The following is a 22,666-nucleotide window of genomic DNA, read 5'->3' as shown; positions in this document are numbered from 1 at the left end:
AAAAACATACTATAGAAAATATTTGCTTAAGGCAGTTCAATAAGAATCAATACATGTTTACCTTGTTGCTATGCCGTTGCTAAGGAGTAATACTTCATAGTACAACTTTTTAAACGGAAACTAGAAGGCTTTAGTCGCATGAACGAGTAAAACGATTCTTTAAATACGACAATGTTTCAAAGTATTTTCTGTATTAAAATACCACTGGGAGCAACAACTCAAATTCTTGTTGTGCAGAAAATTTAATCGAAAATGAAGTTTTCAATAATCTTAAGAATAAAACTAAAACCAGATTACAAGTCATTGATGTTGCCCATCAAACCCTACACCATCAAATTATAGAAAAAGAGCGCTATCTTTAAACGCTTTATAAGGATATGAAGGGTAAAATATTAGTGTTAATTACCGTAGTTATTTGAACCTGTGTTCTAGCAAAAAAAAGTTATGCATCAGAGCTACAAAAAGGTTAAACATTGTGGTCAACCTGTTCAAAATCATATGATGAACAAAAAGCTTGTTGACATAAATTGTAGAAATCTACGCAAAAAACATAAGTTGTAGAAATCTGCGCAACATAAGTTGTAGAAATCTGCGCAAAAAGAGCGTTTTCAATCATTTTTAGGTTGGTATTTTAACAGTTAAAATGATCTCGGTTACTGTCAGTGATTTCAAATAAAATAAGAGTTAAAAAGAAAATCTGCGGTTATACCCGCAGAACTTGACGCGTTTATTTTACCCGCATTCATCATATAAACAACATATTTAAATGAAAACGCATATGGATATCCTAACATCTGATTGCCACTGGATTGTGAGAAAAAAAAATTAGAAACATGTTGATCATGCATACTTTAAATGGAACCAAATTTAAGAAAAATCAAATTATGGTTACAAACAAATTAGTTCCCTGACTGCAGCAGTTCCATGTTGCTGGTAATTTTAACAAGATGAATCAAAACCTTCGATATTTCAAATATATTAAACATAAAGAAGTAGTCTTGGCATCAAAAAACACATTTGCCCTACCTTCAAACCAACTTCTAAGATTACTTAGTAAAAAAAAAAGTAGTGTCAAGATGAATGGACATGATAGTGAGGTTTCTACAAGATTGTTTTTGAGAAATTCTCGAAAAAGAAAGCTTCTGCATAAACAAACTTCTCACTGTTTTAACTTACTAATATTTAACTGGTTTAACTAGTATTTAACTGGTTTAACTTGTATTCTGATTGTAAAAATTATGAAACTTAAACTTTAAGTAGATTTATGCAAAGTAGTAAACAGGTAAAAAAATGTTTAGTTCTAAAAACCGCATGTAGAAACTGGATATCTCAGCTACTTCGATTACCTCGATACCTCGATTAAAATTAACAAGACTTTGTTATCTTATTCTTTGAAATCCAATCACATATTTCTCCGCGAAGAATTTTGAACCGCGTGTCGCTTTCAAATCGACATACCCGCTCTAACACTAACGCCGATTCACGAGGATGTGGAAATGCATATTCCTACACAAAAGGAACAGATTTTGTTAAAAGAAAGTAAAAGTAATCATTTTACTACATCCGCCATATTAGGAAAAAAACTGAACAAAGAAATGAAACCAAAAGCACGTGATTTACCTTAACACAAATTTTAAAACTTTCTGCTTCAGCAATTAAACTCGTTCTCTGTTGTTCGATGTTGTTATATTTTTCATCTCTAACTGGCAGATTGTTTTCCACAATTTGAATGTCACCGTCTAGACAGAATTGTTGAAGTACTGACTCAACGATGCTGTCGACAAGTTCTCTAACTTCGCAGTCGACGTTCTGGACACATTTAGGATCAGCGTTGTTATTCGTACGCAAATAAGCAGTAAGGTTATGTTTAATGTCTCGCTCGATAATTGCTCGATCAACCAAATCAATTTGTTCGATGACATTGTAATAATGAATGTGATCGTCCGATAACAAAATATTCTTAAAAAAACTTATTAAAGAAAAGAAGTCATATTTTTTAAGAGGGTCATCACTGTTTTCAAAATCGCTCAAATCTAAGTCATCTACTTTGGTATTAAACATACTGCCGTCAATACCAGTGATTTCTATATTGCTGATCGTTTCAGAAGCACGCCTCCACCATAGTTTGTATAAATAGCCGATGCATTTGAAAGCAAGAAAGTTTCCAAAACAATCCTCATCTAAAGAAAGTGCTTGCAAACTGCGACCAAATTTATTTTTGATTTCAATGTAGGAATACCGTGACTTAGGAAAAAGTGCATCGAACAAGGATATTAAAGTCAAATAAAATCCGCTCGATAACAGTGCGTTGAAAGCGAAGAGCCATGCTTTGAAGCAACTCTGAATATCAAGTTCTAGCAATGACATAATACCAAAAAGCACGCGATCAGATACTATTCCCAACACCTTAAGAAAAAACATTTTAAACGAAATTAAAAGAAAAGCAACAAGCATTTCTTGGAATATTTTTTTTTTAAATATTCTTAGGGAAGATATAAAAAAAAATACGTTTACTTCTTTTGGATCCTTCCCTGAAGGTTTTACAATCCGTTCGTGTTTCAGAGATGAAAAGTTCAAATGTCTTATTTGTTTGCATTCAATAGTTATCTTAAAGCAAGTTTCCAAAACCACCAGTACATTTTCAAGAAATGGAGTGCTATTAGAAAAATCTGAAGAAATAATGAAAGTTTTAATTTTTTTATACTTTATTAGTGCCTAAGTAATAATTTTATTCTTGTAAGTGAAATTTCTAAAACTACTTTCTTAATTTTTTCAAATACTTACATTCTTGTTTGGTATAATTCCTATGCTGATGATGGTTTTGATGTGTAGCATTGACAAGGTCTGTTGTTTGTAATTTATCGATGAGAAGTTCATTAACGACTGCACGCAAGTGAGGCACCTAAAATCAGTATGAACCTAGTAAAACCAGGACTTTATACGGTTATATGTGTAATAGAAAATATGTTAATCTGGAAATTTAACTGATTTAACCTAGAAAACTAGTTTTATACTTACTTATAATATTAGATGTGCTATAATTTTTCTATTTATTTAACAAATGTCAAACTTCAATAATTTATTGTTTGAAAACAATTCAATTTTAAACTCGTAGCCATTACTAAAGATTCAACTTTTTACCTACTGCTGCACAATATAACCTATTATATCTTATATATCAATTGCCATATATATCTTATTAAATTCACATAAAAGGAAGGAGGGCTTTCATTTTGGGGCACAGTCCTCTAAAACTTTTTTTTTTTTGATACACAGTCCTCTAAAACTAAAGGAAACTCTAAAATAAAATGCTTTTGCAGGAAACAAAAACGTTTAAGATAATTATAAAATAATTTTAACTTAAAAACCTTTATTAGATATACCATTTGCTAAAAAATGTTAAACATATGTTTCTTCAGTTTTATTTTAACTGTTTTAGTGTGTGAATACAAAACAGTATAAAAATAGTTATATTTTAAAACAAAGGAACTTTTATCTTAATAGCGTTAAATTGAAGAAGAGCACTGCAATGTAATCATAAATTGTTCATAATAAATATAGTAATAGATATAGTAATATTTTAAAACCAAAATTACTGATGATTACAACACTGAAACAACACTAAATGAATCGTGTAAAAAGTCGATTAGTTAATAAATATAAAACCAAATGAACTGGTAAAACTTGCTATTGCCAGAGATAAAATTTGCAAATTGGAGCTTGATATTTTAAAAAACTGTACAGCAACATTTGGATGATGCAGGGTTCATAGTTTATGTGAAGCAAAAAAACCATTCATATCAGCAAAGAACAACTCTTAAGACCACTCTACTGCATTGAAGGTATAATTGGTAAATAAATATATAATTCACTTCTGGAGAACTAAATTTTATCATGATGCAGGGCTGTATAGTTATTGTGTAGCAAAAAAACCATTCATATTGGTAAAAAAAAATTATTCTTAGGACCACTCTTGCACAGAAGATAAAATGAGTAAATTAACATATAATTTAATTCTGGAGAATCAAATTTTACCTTTTGCTGATAAAAAATGCCTTTTATGGTGGACATTCTAACAAGACAATGCTCTCAAACACAAAACTTGTTAAATCATGGTTTGATACAAATAAAATCACTGTAATGCAACAGCCTGAAATAATAATGCAATTGTTTGAATTAATGGAAACTTAATGATAAAGTACGTTTGCATGGTAGGTTCAGAAATTCTGAAGAATTTTATCAGGAACCTCAAACTGCCTGGTCACAAATAAAACAAGCTTATCAAATCTATGGCTCTTAGATGTAATAAGTTTATTAAGAATAATTGGATTGGCATTAATTACTGATATGTTTTTGATGATATACTTTTAAAACTTCATTTCATTTTGGAGTTGCTGCATCTCTTACAACATCATTGCAGGTGTAATCATTCAAAAGTCTCAACAGTCTCATATCATTATATGGATATAATGACTTGAGACTGTTAAGACTTTTCTGCCAATGTTTATACCAAAATTTTACTAGAGCAACAAACAGGCTGATGTTAGTCAAAGCTTTTCTTTCAAAAGCAGTGAGAGTCATTTTATTTTTGAATAAAACAAAAAAAGATTTTGATAGAATAGATGTCATTTGCCATCCACCTAGCATGAAGCAACCACAAAGAAAGATGAGGAAGGAAAGATGAATTGTAAAAGTTCACCAGAGTCTTGTCACTGATGGTTTTTTACAGCTTATTTGCAGTATGCAACCATTTGATTGTAGAGATCAATCATGGATCTGCTGAAGAGTGCATCATCGGCAGTGTCATATTTGCTTTAATCAAATATCGGCTACTTTTTTGAAATTGATAGAATAAACATACATCAGGTCCAGTGGTAATTCAAGGATATGTGGATGCCATCTCTAACTAGCATTACTCAGTAGCATTATTTAGCATTTACTCTCAGATTTAGAGGTTAAAATATGTAAAATGAAACCACTGAACAAAAAAAGAAATAAATTCAGATAAATAAAAAAATTTTAATTCTTTTTAGCCTTTACTAATATTGTTTCACTTTGCACCACCTCTAAATTTTACTGAAGCTATCTTGTTTTTGGTTTAAGGGCTCCTCTCATGTATAGAAACAAGGACAATTATGACTCAAAAAGATAATAATAATAAAAAAATCAAACACAGTAATTAGGACTGATCTATCTATCTATCTCTATATCTATATCTATCTATATATATACATACATATAAATATATATATATATATATATATATGTCCTCAATCTGGCAGAACCATTGTGGTAAATGCTGTAAATTGTGCTTGACTAAAAAGTACCACATCATCACATTGAAAGCAAGCTAACAAAGTGGCACCATGAAAATAAACTTTTAACAAAAAACTTTAATCCCACCATAGTAGACGCTCCATAGCACTTTTTTTGTCATTACATTTCTTTACAGGTTATAACTGATGATTGTATTGTGTGAAACTTTAAGTAATGTCTTATAGCTAATTATAATAATAACAATAATAACAACAATAATAATAATAATAATAATAATAATAATAATAATAATAATAATAATAATAATAATAATAATAATAATAATAATAATAATAATATTAATAATAATAATAATAATAATAATAATAATAATAATAATAATAATAATAATAATAATAAAAATAATAATGATAATAATAATAATAACAATAATAACAATAATAATAATAACAACAATAATAATAATATTAATAATAATAATAATAATAATAATAATAATAATAATAATAATAATAATAATAATAATAATAATAATAATAATAATAATTATTATTATTATTATTATTATTATTAAATGAATAAATTAATAATAATAATAACAATAACAACAACAACATTAATAACAATAACAACAACAACATATATATATATATATATATATATATATATATATATATATATATATATATATATATATATATATATATATATATATATATATATATATATATATATATATATATATATATATATAAACAACAGTTACTTAAACCAGAATCAAACAGTTATTTAAAATCCTTTTTGTTAGTTTCAAAACTATCATTTTTAGAACTCACTTGAACGGAAGAAATCTGATTCAACAATGTACCACAGATATCCCACTTGTGCTCACTAATTAAAAGTTCTATGCATCGATATAGATATTCAACTGAACGGTTTCTCTTATCATAAATGTCAGCCACCTTTAAGCAGGGAAGATAAAAAAAGTCAAAAGGAATGTTACCTTTTTACATAAAAGATTTTAAAGCTTAAGTAAAATGATCAATTGATGAAATGTTTTAAAGCATGAAATCACAAGAAAAATCAATTTAACTTAAAAGAAACAAATCATTTAAAACACTGAATAAATTAAGATGAGCAGAAGTACCTTAATTGCGGTCAGCAGACTTGATGAGTCCCCTCTCTTTGCTAAAATTGTTATTGCATCATCGATTTTGCCAGCAGCTAAGTAACTATTTGTAGGTAAAAGTAACAATAAAAAAAGAGAGGTAATTGCAACTTTAAAAAAATCTAAATATATATAAACAGATTCTACCATTCCGCTGCATTCTCATTTTTATTTTCTTCAATGAGTTTTTGTGCCCAGAGCAAATAGAGTTCATGAACTAAAGGGTTGCTTTTAGAAAGCCGAACTTTTGCTAAAGCCACTGCCTCCCTAGATAAGTTGAAATAAAAAGTATTAATCCTTGCAAAAAAAATTTTGAAATAAAACTAAATATTATTTTAAAAAGTAAAATATTTTTGCAAAATGAACTTGCTTAAAGAGTCCATTCTCTTTAAAAACATTAATAGCTTTATCAGTTTCACCAATTGCTAAGAAGTAGAGTGAAGCTGAGTTAAAATTACGTTTCTTTTCCAATTGCTCTGCATAAGTTAGAACGCAAGCTCTCCACATGTCAAACCCCCCTGTAAAAATAAGAAAACAAATAACTTAAAATATTTGCATAAAAAGAACTTCAAGATAAAAACTAAAAATTTAATTAGGATAAAATTAAATTTATAGAAACCTAAGGGGCTCAGGGCTACTATGGCATCATTCAAACTGTTATTGTCAGCAGCATTGTTAATAAGACCAGAAATGTTACTTCTCCAAGTTTCAAGCTGGATAAGTTGCTCCATTGAATTATTTTCTTCGTGACCTTTGCCTAAACAAAAGAAGAAATCCTTCTTTATCACTAAAACAGATGACAAGAAGAAACACAATTATGTAGAATGAGAGCTTACATTCTGTTTGGAGCATTTTGAAAGCATCTTTCCTTGAAGCGTAAAGTCCAAGATTAGGATGCTCTTCAGAACCAGGATTAATATTGCAGACAAGTGTTCCTAAACCTTCTTTTTTACTTTCAGCTACACATCAAATAAGTTCTTATAAATAGCTTAACATAAAATTTCCAAAATAAAAATTAGTTAACAATACAACTGTTGACATAAAAACAAATTGTCAGTAATATTCAGTCATCAAAATTTTTTAACTTTTTTTAAAACCTTATTTATTGTTCATAATTCTAGTGCAAATTTGGGCATATTATTTTTCACTTTAACATAACACTCTTTAATATCTCTATAGTTATCTCAAATTTTATGTATTGTTTCTATGGTTACTTCAAACAGAGTGAATAGTAATCATTTCTGACAGCAACATTAGGTCATTAACCTGCAGAACATTAGGTCATTAACCTGCAGAACATGGCAAAAAAAGTAACCACGTTTTAATAATCTTAATGAATAGGATTAATAAGATATGACTCCACAGGAAGAAACGGCAGGGTCACATTTTTTCATTTTGAGATAAATCATTATTAAACTTTTAAACCTTTATAAGTTTCGAAGTTTTAGGAAAATTTAGAAAAACTTTAAATATGCATCAAATCGTTTATTTGATTTGAATTCAAATGCAAAATATGCCATTATGATTAGTAAAGCTAGAAAGTGTAAAAAGTCGAAACTTTCAAAATGTGACCCTGCCGTTTCTTCCCGTGGAGTCTTCATATCTTTTTTTGGACATCAAGAAAGAGTGAGCAAATGTTGCTAGCATAAGATATAAATTACTGGAAGTGTAATACTATTTTTGTAAATATAGTTGTTTCTAGCTTATTATACTGTAAATTTTTAAATAATTCTAAATAAAAACTATTATGGGATATTGTGATCAAATGGAAAACAGCAATACAATAGCTGAGGTATTATTTTGCAATTTGGGATTTAGAAACAATACCTTTTAAATACTGTGCTAAAAGAATACAATCAGTTTGCATAGCTTCTTTAGTCTTTGAATCAGCAACAGATGACTTTTTTAACAGAGATCGCAATCTTTTTTTCTTTTTATCAATATCTAAAATTACAGGAAATTAATATTATACAAGGTTTATTAAAGCATAGAAAAAAAAAATTGAAATAGTTTAAACAAAAAATACTTAAAGAGAAAGTGTTAACCTTGTTCAAATTAGCCACAAATTTTTAAATGTTATGAAGTTTAGCCAAAAACTTCATAGATGCAAATGTTATAAGCGTGCAAAAAACATACTTTCATATACAATGAAATAAATTTTGGATAAAGGCAGCATCCTTAAACCAAGTATCTTCCTTAAACATTTATAATATTATTGCATCCAAAATTGTTATCTGTCAAATATGTCTGAGACATATTTGACAGATAGCAATTTATGCTGACATAAAATATGTCTAAAATATTTTCTACCCACATATTTTGATATAATTTTATGTTTGAAATATTTTCTATCCATATATTGTGACATAATTTTATGCCTGAGACATTTGCTGTTTCATATTTTTGAAGAAAAAATCAATCTTACAAATTACGTTAATGAGTTTGTTACTTTTTTGCAATCAATTATACTTCATAAACTTTTATTTTAAACCCTTGAAACAAATATCAGTTGTTTCATACAGTTCTTTTTCTGAACTTTTCAGCAATCATCACAGTATTGAAAAACAACTCAAACTTAATTTTTATTACTGAAAGTGATTTTTATTAGTATGATTAAACATTTTCTTAGATTAAAATTGAAAGAAAAAAAAAAAAAACATTTTACAGTCATTTTTAACTAAAAGTTGAACCCCAGTGCCATATTGGAAATTAAGTAAAAAATAAGTTAAGTAAAAAGAAAAGTAGAAAAGGGTCGAACCATTTACAGCATAAACCTCTATGATCTAATGGTCTACAACATAAAGGACTAGAAAAGAGTTCTATGCCAGAATATTTAATTCCATTCCAGGATTGAATATATCACAACAGAAAAATAGGGTAAAATAATTTATGGTTGAAACAAATCATATTAAAATTTTAACTTTTTACCAGCGTGGCATTGCAGATTAACAAAGATTAACTATAGGTCAACCAAAAATTTCAAACAGCAGTTAGAATATGATTTTAACCGTAAGAAAATATCCAGCCAAAATTTATCATTTAGTTTAACTGAACTGCTACAGTCGCTTTTTGAAGAGTTGTGATTTTAATCAAGTTTATTTTATATAAAAAAATATCAATAATTATGCTTGGCTGTTAAATTTTTTTTTTCTTGCACATCGTCTAAAGAGAAAATATTGTAACTAACACAACTCAAACAAATAAACTGGCAATTATATGAATCAAATATTTGTACGTTTCTGCTCTCCTCAATTAAACCAGTGTTGCCACATGATAGGATTCCAATATTTTGAAAATTGCTATTTTTTTATCCAATGACATTATATTTTTATTTTGGCATTTGACAAAGAAAAATTAAAATTCTTGAAAAAGTATTTATTTTGGAAAAAAAGTTGAAATTAATTGTTACTTCTCATGATTTTTAAGGATGATGAAAAACACCTTACGATTTCCAATGCAAAGATTAACTTGTTGATTCAACTCGGAAATAAAAACTAAGCACAAATGTGTTTAAATAGTATTTGTTTCTTTAGAAGTAAAAAAGCTCTTGTCCAGTGTACACATTTTAAATTTAACAGCCACATTTTGAAAAATGACATCATTTTGGCATTTTACATTCTCATTTTTGGCATAGCAGATGTAAAAAAAAGTTGGCAACACTGAATTTAATTGTCAATTAAACAATTAAAATATGATGCCTAGGAATGCTTGCTTCCATGTTTGAGATATTAAAACGATTTTCCTTGCTTCATTAAAAATGATTATTAAATAGATCTTGGAATAATTAATTTTTTGTAACTTTTTTTGTTTTCATTATGATTTAAAGTCAAATATGGAGAATAATTTATTGCATAAACAAATGAAAAGTCAATTTGAAAATAATAGAGGAAAATGTGCAAAAAATTTTACAAAGACAAGTTAAGTAACCTCAAAAATCACCTTCTTCAAAAACACAAAGAACAAAATTGAATTAGAATTTCTGAAAATGTTTGTTTGTTTTTTTTCAATTTTAATCAAAAGAAAAACTTTAAGCTAAATCATACTAATCAAAACCACTTTAAGTAACAAAAATTAACTTTGAGTTGTTTTTACATTTTAATGAGGGAAATCACCACAATGGGAGCTTTAATACTGTCATGATACATTGCTGAAAAGGTCAGAAAAAGACCTACATGAAACAACTGATGTTTGTTTGTATGGTTTAAAATAAAAGTTTTATGAGGATAATTGATTTCAAAAAAAGCAACAAATTCATTAAATTATTTTCATTTTACTCTTCAAATTAAACTGAAATACACTATTAATTTGTAAGATTGATTTTTTTCTTCAAAAATATGAAACAGCAAATGTCTCAGACATAAAATTATATCAAATTATGAGAGTAGAAAATATTTCAGACATATTTATGTCAGTAGAAAATAATTAGATATAAAATTACGTCAAAATATGACGATAAGAAATATATTTCAGACATATTTTATGTCAGAAGAAATTGTCTCAGACATAAAATTATGTCAAAATATGTCAATAGAATATGTCTGACATATTTTATATTCACAGAAAATATTTCTGAAAATATGACAACCGATCTGCCAGACATATTATATGGTAACAACCTTGGTCACATCATTATGAAATTTATCAATATTTGTTGAGAGCAACTTTCCCAGAAATATGTTTTTTCCTGATGTCAGCAGGCAATTTAATAACAAATTGAATTTAATATCTTTATAAAACTTTGTCACATCAAAGTTAGAGTCAAGGCATTGATGAAAATTCTTTAATACAGAAAGTTATAATTTTCATGATAAATATTTGTTGCATGTATAAATGTAGTACATAAGACAACTACATTGTATTGATAATACAATAGTTAAGATTAAAATGATATAAATTTATGCAAATAAAAATGGAGATAAACATCTTTTAAAATAAATTGTAAAGATAGCCTTGAGAATGTAATCAGCAATAAAAAATACCTATTGGAGAGAAATTTGGAGGAACAAAAATAGGTAACTCATCATTGGAAGGTAATAAAGTAGCATTGACTCTTTCTTCTGTTAATTTTTCATTATTCTTTACGTCTTTGGTAACATTAACAGTGGTTGGTTGTTGCACTACTGTAGCTTTGTTTCTTTTACCTCGGATTTTTGTTTTTTTAGCTACATTTTTTTAAAAAAACATCAAAATTTAAAGCTATCAAATAAAAAATAAAAAAGTTTTATAAAAAGGTAACAAAATTTCCTACGAATAGAAGGAGTTTGGAAGATTTGCTCAGAAATCCTCCATCTGTGAACGGTAAAATCATCACCACCAGTGTACAAAACATCACAATCTGAATATGACCACATGACAGTATAAACACGTCCAATATGACCTCTGTAATTAGCAATACTTTCTCCAGTTAGGATATTCCAAATTTGGACAGAACCATCAAAAGAAGCTGAGGCAAGAACACCATTTGTATGCGGACTCCATGCAACTTCTGTAATACGACCAGATTGATTAGAAAGCTGGCAGATAGGTTTTATGATAGTTTGTAACTCACTATTATTATTATTATTCAGTGCATCTGAAACATCTGTAACACAGACATTGTAATCATCGGATCCAGATGCCAACCAACACAGATAGCTTTTACCTTGAAAAAAGATTTCAAGATCAACTATAAATAATATGGAGATGGATAAAAATAACATTATAAGTATTAATAATAATAATGATAATAATAATAACAATAACGAAAACAACAACAACAACAACAACAATAATAATAATAAAAACAAGGTATGTTTAGAAAAAAAGTGACTTCAATTTTTTAAGGATATGTACATTTGATTTGTGACTTTTTGTTATGGTATGTTGATACACATGTTTCAAACAGATTTTGACATGATCAGCCATTTTGCCTTTTTTGTTAATTTTTGACAGATGTAAAGGTTAGACATATTTGGTGTGCTCGGTAATTTTTTACTATTGAAAAAAATGAATCAAAGAATATGTATAAAATTTTGTATAAAAAAAAATATTAAGTGTGTGGCGATTGGTGAGTCAAAATTTTTGAGCAAAAAATGTTTATAAGTTGTACAAGCCCTTCACAGAAGACAGAGAAGATGTTAATGATGATTCTTGCCCTAGAGGCTCTAGGCAGACATCATTATTAGCATCTTCTCTGCTTTTAACAACCAATCAAAAGTGAATAAAATTGTTTTGGAGAATCATGGAATCATTAACAGAGAAGCTGCTAAGGATGTTGGCATATCATTTTGCTCATGTCATAAATGTTTTAAATGTTTTGGGCATAAAATTTATGGCAGCCAAGTTTGTTCTGAAATTGCTAAATTTTGACCAAAAGAACTGTCACATAAGTATTGTTCATGAGCTATTGAATGACGTAAAAGACAATCCAGATTTGCTCAAATGGGTCATAACTGGTGATGAAACATGGGTATATGTTTATGACATCAAAACCATAGCTTAATCATTCCAATGGAAGCAACCATATGAACCAAGACTGAAAAAACCTCCTAGGTTCAGTTGAATGTGAAGATTTTGCTCCCTTTTTCTTCAAGTATAACAGTGAAGTGCATGATAAATTTCTGCTAGAACATCATTCAGTCAATAAGGAACGTTACCTTAGATATTGATGAATAAATATTTTTTGAGAAATATCAACTCAACTTTTTTTGAGCATACATCATATGTAAAATAACATTTTGTACCTTAAATTTATTGCTTCTTCCAAAATGCAAAAAAATATCAAAAGAAGGCACAGTAAAGGTTCCACATTCTTAATTACAAATACCCCGTTTTTATTTTGTTTCCATTACAAATAAAACAACAAATTTTTTATAAAAGGGTTTTCTAACAAAAGTCTGTAAAACTACTGTTAGCAACAATACAGACTTTATAAAAAAATTGACTTACCAAAAGTATCCAAACTGTAAGAATGATGCCAGGCTAAGCTATTTATTATCTTTTTGTGAATAAGCACTCTACAAATGCAATGCAACTTTGCTGTTAACACATCTATTGAACCATCTTCATTTCCAATTGCAACAAAAAGATAGTCAATGCGCCATGATACTTCACTTCTCAGTGGAACAGTCACAAGTTTATTTTCATTTTTAATAAGCAATGAGATATTGATAGAATCTGAGTCAAATGAACCCAATTTATGCATAAGAATAGTTCCCTCACCTCCAATACTGTACAGAGAGTTGATTTGAGTATTATCTTCTAAAAAAAAATTAACTTACATAACTTAATCATTCTTATCTTATTTTATATATATATATATATATATATATATATATATATATATATATATATATATATATATATATATATATATATATATATATATATATATATATATATATATATATATGTATGTATATAAAATTTTAAACAAAACTCAATTAGAATAGAAGAACACCTTCTAAGATACAATTTGGTCCCCAAGCAAGTGAATAAACAGCTTTTCGATGATATGATGTAGCTAAATCATACTTTTTAGAAATAATATTATAACAGCCAACATGCCCATCTTCTGTACCAAAAGCTAAAACACCTTCTCTGTTGGGATGATATTTTACAATCATAACTTTGGTCTTTATACCTTGCCACAAGGTGGTGTGTTTATAACTTTGCTTTAAATCATCTGTATTCCATACTCTAATAATATTATCTCCAGAGCCAAAAGCTATAGAATAAGGGTCAAGTGGTGTTGATGTCAATGAATAAAGAAAACCACCAACTGTTGGAACAACATGAGCAGGTTTCATTTGTTTACAACTCCAGATAATCAACTTTTTTTTTTTAAAAAAAAAAAATTTTATAATTTAAAAGAAAAAGTTAAATTTGATTACTTTTTTAGGCATAATCTTGGTGGAAATGAAATTTTTTCAGTATTCACTTATTTTCATTCTAAATTTTTGTTAAGATTGATATTTTAAAGTTAGTTGTGCAGGCTTGTAATATATTTTTAGATAACATTTCATGTTATTACAAAGAGATGATACCTACTTGTCTATCAATTGAAATAGATACAAATTGATTAGTCAGAGCATCTTTTCTCATTGCAAAGACTATCCGATTATGTCCACCTTCCAAAGCTTTCCAAGAATGGCTCTCTAAGTCCCAACATAAAATTTTGCCACTAAAATTAGTATTCAATTTATACTCAATATTCATTCTAGCACATATATTTCTTTGCAATAATAGAAATGAAAATGAGGCTGAGTATTACAATATAAAAAGCCATCCATAATTTTAAGCTAAATAATCCTAAATACCTTGAGTGTGAAGAAAGAACTTGAGATTCATCTAGCCATTGAACAGAATGATATTTTATAAGCTTCGTTTTTTGTGGTTCATCTTTCTTTTTACCAAGTATACTTTTAGGCATGTTGTAAGTTGACAGTGGTTTTTCTGTGCAAACATCCCATAACCTCATTGTGAGGTCTTTACTACCAGAAACAAAGCAATTCTTTTCTAAAATAAAATTATTTCATAGATGTTTTGTAGTCCATGGTTGTATATAACATGATTTAAAATAAAGAAATCTTTCTGCTTTTATTACATATACCATGCTCTTTGCTTGGGATTAAGGTGGTACTCCTACACATCACATTAAGGTCCCAATATAAACCCATATTACATTAAGGTGGTGATATAAATCCACATCACATTAAGGTAGCAAGATTAACCCACATCACACTAAGGTATAACTAACACATGGAATTACAAAGCTTTATTGATAAAACTTTTTTTACATTTTATTTAAGTACAAACTGTATAAAATAACTTTTGTAAAAAAATATTTTATAAGATTTTAACTTTTTTTTCATTTAAAAACATTTTCTTTTGACATCCAATATCTTTTCACATCTGATAAACCCAAAACAAAATAAAGCATTTTAGACATCAGTTTAAAACATAATTCAGTTTAAAACATAATTTTATTTATAAGCTTCATTATGTGACAAATTTAAAACAAACCTTTAAAATATCCCGGACACCATGATAAAGTGCAGACTTCATCTATATGACTTTTAAACACTTGCATAATCTGACATTTTTTTAAATTGCAAACACATATATTACCATTACCATATCTAAATTATAGGATAAGGTTGCTTCAACAATTTGACAATTTGTAGGTATTAAAGTACAGAATCCTTTTTAAAAATTTTTACTTTGGGTAAGGTATCTATGCAATACTTTTAAAAGTAGAACTTGGGGTCTTTAGGCTGAGACTAATTATACAAAAATATTTCAATTGGAGTTTTTAGATAAAGATTTTAAAAGTACGTTTTAGTTAGTCACAGCATACAGGAAAAAATTACAAAAAATTACATTTTTTTTTATACCCAATAGCAGCAACATTAACTAGATTTGGTGACATCTCTAAGCATGAAATCATATTAGGAATAGGAATCCAGACATTTATAGTATTTTCTTCAACATTCCATAATGACACCATTCCTTTCTCATCTCCTATTATAAACATCATATCTTTAACAACATAGTAAAATAAACAAATTCCACATAAAATATTGTGGTCCCCTTTAAATTAAATTATTTTGATCTTTTTTTAAATGTCTTAGATGTTATTTATATATTTTAAAGATACATTTTATTAGTAAACTTTTATATACCCCAGCTTAAAACTAAAAACAACTTAAAATTTCTATTACTGGCAAATATCTGAAAGAATCCAACTAAAATTAACTAATTTAATTTGTTAATTTGTCTATTGGTTACCCTTCATTCTGGAAATGCAAAAAAACATAATTTAAAAAAAAATTATCAATAAAATTTACATGCCTGTAACCATAACATCATTATCTAATGGAGACCATGAAATACCAGATATCTTTACCTTGACAAAAAAAGATATCAAGATATAAAAAAATGTAAGAATTAAATTTCTTTTAATAAACTAAAGATTATCAAAATAGACTTTTTTTTCTTTCTAAACTTTGCAATAGTTTGCATGCAATATTATTCTTGACTACCTGGTGTTTTCGATGTTCTCTAAACATTGCTTTACTACTACAATTAATCAATTTAACCAGACCATCTTCCATTCCTAAAGCACAGTGACTTGGAAGATTTGCTTGATCTTTATTTTTATCTAATTGACAAAACATAACAGCTGTAATTTTGGAACTATAGCCAGGACTTCCAAACAAATATCCTTCACAAACAGGAGGATTTTTTTGTAGATTAATCAAATAAACAGCCCATTTGCTGCCAAAAGCTATATAACCATTCATAGATGCCATTACATTACTGCAATACCAATTCGGTGAGGCTGGTATTACACAAGAGAATAATTGATCCTTAATCTCTTGAAACTTAAAATTATTGGGTGGCTGTTCTCGCTTTCTCCAATTTTCATTTGCACTCTTTGAAGTCATTTTTTAGTTTGTCTTAAGTAAAGTAAAAGTTATATCAAAATTTTAAAAGTTTCTACAAGGGACTTATTTGTTTAAACAATATGATAACAATTTATCATCTACCATTAACAGTAATAAAATAAAACAAATTTTATCTAAAAGTAGTAGTTTGAGTTGTATTTTTCTTTATTACATTTAATTTCATGTTATTTTTTTTAGGATCAAAATCAAGTAATATAAAAACATTCCTTTAAAATAAATAAAAACTGAAAAAAAAGATTTTATACAATAAATAATCTTACAGAGAAACACTTTATATATAGCCACAACATATATTTACAGCAATAAGGTGTTAATATTCAATTTGCAGTTACTTTCTGTGTTACTGCCTGCTCAAGTTTAGAAGCAGCAATTTGTTGTTCCAACTTTGTCCTCACAATTTCATATGGATTACATAAATTTTGAACACTCCAAAATGAGTGAAACTGTTTATAAGTTTTTTCAGGATTACCCTTTTTATGAACAGCCTGACAAAGCATACATATCTTATCAATCCCATCAGTAACTTTAAAATGTTTTTTCCATTCAAAATATTTATTATATGCTGAATCATCAGAATCTAAATAATTAATATAGTCACCAAGTTCTTTTATTGAAGAAAACTTAGAGACATCAATATATGAGCCAGGAATAGAATTCATGCTATCATACTTAGCACCCATGACAATTGGAACTAATCCATAAAGCAAACCAAATTTGAAATACTTCTCTGTCACATAATCTTCACAAAAACTGTTCTCAAATGACAGATAAAACTTGTATTGACGTAATTCTTGCTCACATTCTTTTTCATTATAAGAGCATATACCACCCATTTTATCAAAATCTGCCCCACATAAACCGTACACAGTAATGTCAGTATACTTTTGCAATTCCATAACATAACTAGCACGTGTCATACCACAGTGACTGACCATCCAAACAACTTTTTTCAGTTTAAAACTTGCATAATTATAATCATCACTGGGGATATCAACACGATCAACATTAGACAATCTTGCATACGAAAAATACGGGTGATATATATCAGAGTGCTGACTAAAAGTCATTGTCCAATTAAACAAATTATCATAGTCATCAGCAAGAGGATAGTATAATGGTGTTTCATGCATCCAAAACACCCAGCGTTGGTTAACAGGTCGAGTCTTTGACATAGCTTGAAAATGTCTTGACGTATAGTTTTTATATGTAAAATCAACACCATGAAAAACAACTAAATCAGCATAACTTATAGCCTTTTTGTCATAAGTAACAACACATTCTTTAATTTTACATTTTTCACGATGTGTATAACCATTCAATGCAGACACACCAAGACCTTTCCATATTTCACTATAAAAATGTGTAGTAAAAAGAAGTATAACTTTTGTTTTTCTTTGCTCTTCAAATGTTCCTCTCTCAAATTGCTCATGTGGAGTTATGACTGCAGAAAAGTTAATGCTAGGGTAATACTCTTCAAACTTTTTTCTACCAAATGATCGTTGTTGCCAATATATAACCATTAATACCAAACCAAATAAAATGAAATAGATTTGGCGATAAATTTTTTTCATGCTTTTAAAAATTTATTTAAGAATATATTTTTTAAATAAATAAATATATACATACTATTTATGTATATATGTATTATATATATATATATATATATATATGTATTATACATACATATATATATGTATTATATATATATGTATATATATTTATAAGTATTAGATAAATGTATTACTTTATATATACTATAAAAGTGAAATATACATACATACATATATAAGTTTTTATAAAGTTCACACGTGCTTATGACCTTTTGTTTTCTGTATCGCGGACCTATACACTTTATGGAACAACCTTAATTAGAAAGTCAAAAGATAACTTTAAAGTGGTCTACGAAAGAGACTGGAGCGTATAACATTTGTTAGTAAAAATTTACGCGGCTTTAGCAATTTGATTTTGTTATTTGTACAAAAATGCTTATTAAAGAATATATGTACTTAATATTCATTTGAAAATAAGAAAAATTGTAAGGATATTCTTTATATAGAAAGTAAATATAGTTATAGATTGATTTTAACTCTCTTTTTAAACTTTGAGCTATCGCACTTTTACAGGTACAAATAGGCATATATAATATTATAGGCATATTATAAACTTGATATCATGGTACAGCATTGATTGTAAGCTATGTAAAATTATAAAATCTAAACCTATAAGAACCTATAAGAGTTATAACAGTAAAAAAAAAAAAAAATGTTATATTTATTATCTTAATACGCGGGGAATCCACGGAGAAAAACTTTCAATTGCGTTTTATTGACCTGGTTTCTACGAAAATTGTTTGAGTTTGTTTTCTGGATGTAATTTAGCGATGAATAAGTAATAAAAACTTTTTTAAAAATAAAAAATTTGACAGAATTTTAAGCATGGTATAGTGGGACAGAGAGGTGCCACTATACCATGCCTAAAATTCTGTAAATTTGCTATAATCCTCATTTGAATATCAAGTGGATTTGAAAATAATATTATCAAGTTTCGCTTACTTTGTTTAGAAGCCGCAATGCTTTACTCAGATTTTTAAGATTTTGAAAATAAAACACCATCAATTATAAATAGCTAATCTTGAGCACCATCTTCTAGCACTTTTTATCACTATGTATTTTATTGATCAACTTTGACATTCTACTAAACCGTTTGCTAGTAGACGGTATGCACTCGTCCTACGTTAACTAGTCCCAGTTTTCTTCAGAATCTCTTCGGACAGCTTATTCACAAATTCACGGTCCTGATTGCTAATCTGCATTTTGAAACAGCCATGCTTACACACTTGTTTATACAAGAATAATGTTACAGATTTTGAAATTTTATCAAAAAGAGGCTCAGACTCTACCCATTGACTGAAACGATGTACTTGTACTACAGATGCTTATAACCATTCACCTCTGTTAGTTGAGTCAAATCAGTTACAACCTGTTTAATGTTACCTTTTGGAATTGATATGCTTTGTAATAATAGTTTTACTTGAAGTTTCTTGTTTTTTACTTTTTATTATTAAACATGTTCTGAAGCATAGATGTTAATATCGTATACCATTCCATACCAAAATTTCTACTTTGAATATGTTTTGTTGTTAAATTGATACCAAATAAACTAGTGTAACACAATTATAAAATCACACAATTGGAAACATAATATAAGTATAAGTAGTTTAAGTAACTATAAATATATAAGCTGTTTGCTTTATTGCAAGATTTACCCAGATGATACAAATCATTACTTTCAATCTTAAATGGCTTTGTTTTCTTTCAAAAATTCAATTTATCACCTTTACTTATTGGTATCTTTAGATATATTTTGACTTTTAAAAAAGTATAAACGTCGGCAAATTTAGTATATATTGATTAATTTGAAATAATACATGGCACTGCAAAAAAAATTTCAAAAATTTGAATAATATTTTTATTCATTGGAATCACTTTATTATTGCTTCTTAAGAAACCACTAAATACTATTTGGTTGCAAAATACATTTTGCTGCAAAATACATTTTTACATGGAGAGTAAAAAATCTTTAATGAAGGTAAAAGTTCAATATAAGATTTTTACCGGCGATTAAAAAAAAACGTGGGAGTCAAATTCTGAAACTACATCAGTCTTCCAATTATTAGAATTAATAAAACCCGGGGTACACGGTAAAAATTAAATATTACGATTATTGCGGAATTTATCCGGAAGTTTATAGTTTACCAGGAAAAAATATTAGATAAAAAGGAACTAAAAGAAAAAATTAATAATAAGGAACTTTTGAATCCTAAGAATCTTTATTAAAAATTCCAAGCTCGAACTTTGATTAAATTGTAATTTTCCTTGGAACTAGCCATTAGCTTGTCTCAGTATTTTTTCTCTTCTTTTAGCCATCTGTGCCAAAAACGTTTAGTGCATTTGGCAATTATTTTATAACACTTGCTTGTTAAAAGTAAAAATTAAGTATTTTAAAATTTGAAGATAGATTTTTTGATTAAATAATGAAGGTATCAATATTAAAAACAATTCGTGTAATTTTGGTTTCAATTTGATTCTATAGGTACAAGTGAGCCTTAAGATTTTGCCTTTACAGGTCTTATTGTATAAGAAAAGTAAATTGGAGAATAGCCTATTACACATGGAGATCCTGCATTCAGAGACAGGCGGTAAACCTTCGGGTTGAAAACTGAACATATATAAAAATGAAAAAAAATCTAACTAAATTAAGAATTATTAGAAAATTTATGAAATTTTTCGATAATCAGGATTATTAAAATGGTTTATTGAATCGTTTTAATCGTGATAAGTGTTTAATAAATATTCGTTTTTAGTTTTTTCGAAATTTATCTGCCAGACGTTTCGTCCGGGAGCACACTCGTCCAGCCGCACTATAAAAAAATAAGTCATTAAAAAATAGTGAAATGTGGATATATCTTATACGATGTATCTCATTTAAAGACCTTTTTCTTCCTCAAAATGAAGATTTAATAATACAAAGCTTTTAAAGTATTTGTGTTAGTGTAATAACTATGTAGGCAACTACATATATACATAAATATAGGCAAACATACATGTTACTTCAGTGCCTGAACAGCTCTTGAAAATGCTCTTGAAAAGCTTTTTAATTTCCATTTTCTTATCTGGTTTGATCTATCTATATAAAAGGGGTTTACCTAAAAAATCACGCTTAGATACTTAATATTTCAGAAGACACGCAAATAATTAATTTCAAATCCACTTGATATACAAATGAGGATTATTTTCAACTTTACAATTAATTCTTTACTTATTCCTGTTAGTTCGGCGAATGCACCTTCATCTGAAAAGGCTCATCGATGAGTGTTACCGTAAATGAAAGTAAATATCCAAATGAATGTTATTTTATTAAGTGTTTGTATTGTAAAAAACAAAATATTTTACCAGATAACGTAGGTGTCCGTTTTGTCTTCCACTGTGTCCACTTGAAAACATTTAAATTTAAATTTTTTTTGTGCTAAGTTTAAAATGTCCTTTATTTTTTTTAATGCAACTGTTCTCAAGTATAAAAAAAAGGAAAGATTTTTTAGTAAAAGGCTAATAATGCTTGACAATAGTACTGTATACTTATATAATTGGAGTTGTTTTAATTGAAGCACTTTTGTATCATTTAGAAGCTTGAAAATGATAGATTTTCTTGAAGGTAACAATGCTTGTGGACAAACTCTACTAAAATTAGTTGCTCGAGGAAATGCAATTATTGCAGAATTATTACGACTTGCTGATTTTATCCCACCTGTATTTAAGTTAGAGACTAAAGAAGACAGAGACCTATATGGAGAAATATTACTTGATTTTTCTTATTTTAAAGCAATTGACTTGTTTGAGGACAAGTTAAATTCTAAAGCGGTAAATTATATATATATATATATATATATATATATATATATATATATATATATATATATATATATATATATATATATGTATATATAAATTGGATTGTATTTATTTATTTCCTGTTTATGTTTGTACTTCTATTATTGCTATCTATATGTGATTATAAAAGAGTATATAACTGTGATGTTTTAATTTTATTGATCAAATTTTTTGACTGTTTTGATTGCAAATACTGTCTTAAAAAATTGAGACTGCTTATGGCTAGTAAGTGATATAGACAATAACCTTAGGTTGCACCCTCAGTAATATTGCTGTGATCAGAGACATGAACAAATATTTGATAAAATACAAAACAATTTTTCTGT

At 27.6% G+C, this 22,666-nt stretch overlaps 3 protein-coding genes and 1 long non-coding RNA gene across 13 annotated transcripts in view; 1 reads left to right on the top strand and 3 right to left on the bottom strand.

The window, feature by feature from the left end:
* Positions 1-1,165: 1,165 nt before the first annotated feature.
* Positions 1,166-16,889, bottom strand: LOC145185087 (gem-associated protein 5-like). Of its 8 annotated transcripts, none has more exons than XR_016449728.1 (21): positions 16,468-16,889; positions 16,277-16,331; positions 15,820-15,946; positions 15,449-15,564; positions 14,743-14,941; positions 14,474-14,606; positions 13,884-14,256; positions 13,373-13,684; positions 11,694-12,086; positions 11,425-11,607; positions 8,273-8,389; positions 7,282-7,404; positions 7,065-7,202; positions 6,812-6,963; positions 6,593-6,708; positions 6,425-6,509; positions 6,114-6,239; positions 2,785-2,902; positions 2,515-2,656; positions 1,621-2,406; positions 1,166-1,506 (listed from the first exon to the last, which is right to left on the bottom strand). XR_016449728.1 is itself a non-coding variant. In XM_090078297.1 (21 exons), exons 1-21 carry the CDS (start codon positions 16,870-16,872, stop codon positions 1,366-1,368), a joined length of 4,353 nt encoding a protein of 1,450 aa, XP_089934423.1. In that variant the 5' UTR covers positions 16,873-16,889; the 3' UTR covers positions 1,166-1,365. The 8 variants fall into 8 exon arrangements, 7 of the variants coding, with proteins under 7 accessions (XP_089934423.1, XP_089934424.1, XP_089934425.1 ...); XM_090078297.1 differs by having other exon boundaries at positions 2,515-2,669; XM_090078298.1 differs by having other exon boundaries at positions 2,515-2,669; positions 6,593-6,712; positions 6,816-6,963.
* Positions 16,890-17,000: 111 nt separating this feature from the next.
* LOC145194813 (core alpha-(1,3)-fucosyltransferase-like) lies at positions 17,001-18,507 on the bottom strand. The gene has a single exon (XM_080072496.2). It carries the CDS (start codon positions 18,462-18,464, stop codon positions 17,211-17,213), a length of 1,254 nt encoding a protein of 417 aa, XP_079928622.2. The 5' UTR covers positions 18,465-18,507; the 3' UTR covers positions 17,001-17,210.
* A 2,633-nt stretch (positions 18,508-21,140) lies between these two features.
* Positions 21,141-21,747, bottom strand: LOC149892474 (uncharacterized). The gene is made up of 3 exons (XR_016450151.1): positions 21,712-21,747; positions 21,497-21,579; positions 21,141-21,313 (listed from the first exon to the last, which is right to left on the bottom strand). It is a non-coding gene; the product is annotated as an uncharacterized LOC149892474 (long non-coding RNA).
* LOC145187972 (WASH complex subunit 5-like) overlaps positions 21,497-22,666 on the top strand; it is a 36,243-nt gene continuing 35,073 nt past the window's right edge. For 2 of the 3 annotated variants that reach the window (XR_016450150.1, XM_090079936.1), the window contains exon 1: positions 22,009-22,310. Coding sequence is in view for 2 of the 3 variants with exons in the window: in XM_090079936.1 (XP_089936062.1) it covers positions 22,086-22,310 (225 nt within the window). In the remaining variant the exon portion in view is untranslated. Of the gene's footprint in view, positions 21,783-22,008; positions 22,311-22,666 lie in introns of those variants that run through there. The other variant, XM_090079937.1, reaches the window with a different exon arrangement.

The sequence above is a fragment of the Hydra viridissima genome, unplaced genomic scaffold (genome assembly GCF_058129835.1).
Source record: "Hydra viridissima isolate aposymbiotic clone 2 unplaced genomic scaffold, HvirCarnegie_v1 scaffold_2, whole genome shotgun sequence".
Taxonomy (NCBI): Eukaryota; Metazoa; Cnidaria; class Hydrozoa; order Anthoathecata; family Hydridae; genus Hydra; species Hydra viridissima.
Note: the sequence above shows the minus strand (reverse complement) of the source record. Positions and strands in the feature narration are given on the sequence as shown.

What these genes read in the sequence shown, in the direction of transcription:
- LOC145185087 (XM_090078297.1), bottom strand. Translation starts at nt 16,872, where the DNA reads ATGACTTCAAAGAGTGCAAATGAAAATTGGAGAAAGCGAGAACAGCCA. An exon ending in GTTCTTTCTTCACACTCAAG is followed by an intron (nt 14,607 to 14,742) that starts GTATTTAGGATT and finishes TACTAATTTTAG; the next exon opens with TGGCAAAATTTTATGTTGGG. An exon ending in GTCTGCTGACCGCAATTAAG is followed by an intron (nt 6,240 to 6,424) that starts GTACTTCTGCTC and finishes CCCTGCTTAAAG; the next exon opens with GTGGCTGACATTTATGATAA.
- LOC145194813 (XM_080072496.2), bottom strand. Translation starts at nt 18,464, where the DNA reads ATGAAAAAAATTTATCGCCAAATCTATTTCATTTTATTTGGTTTGGTA.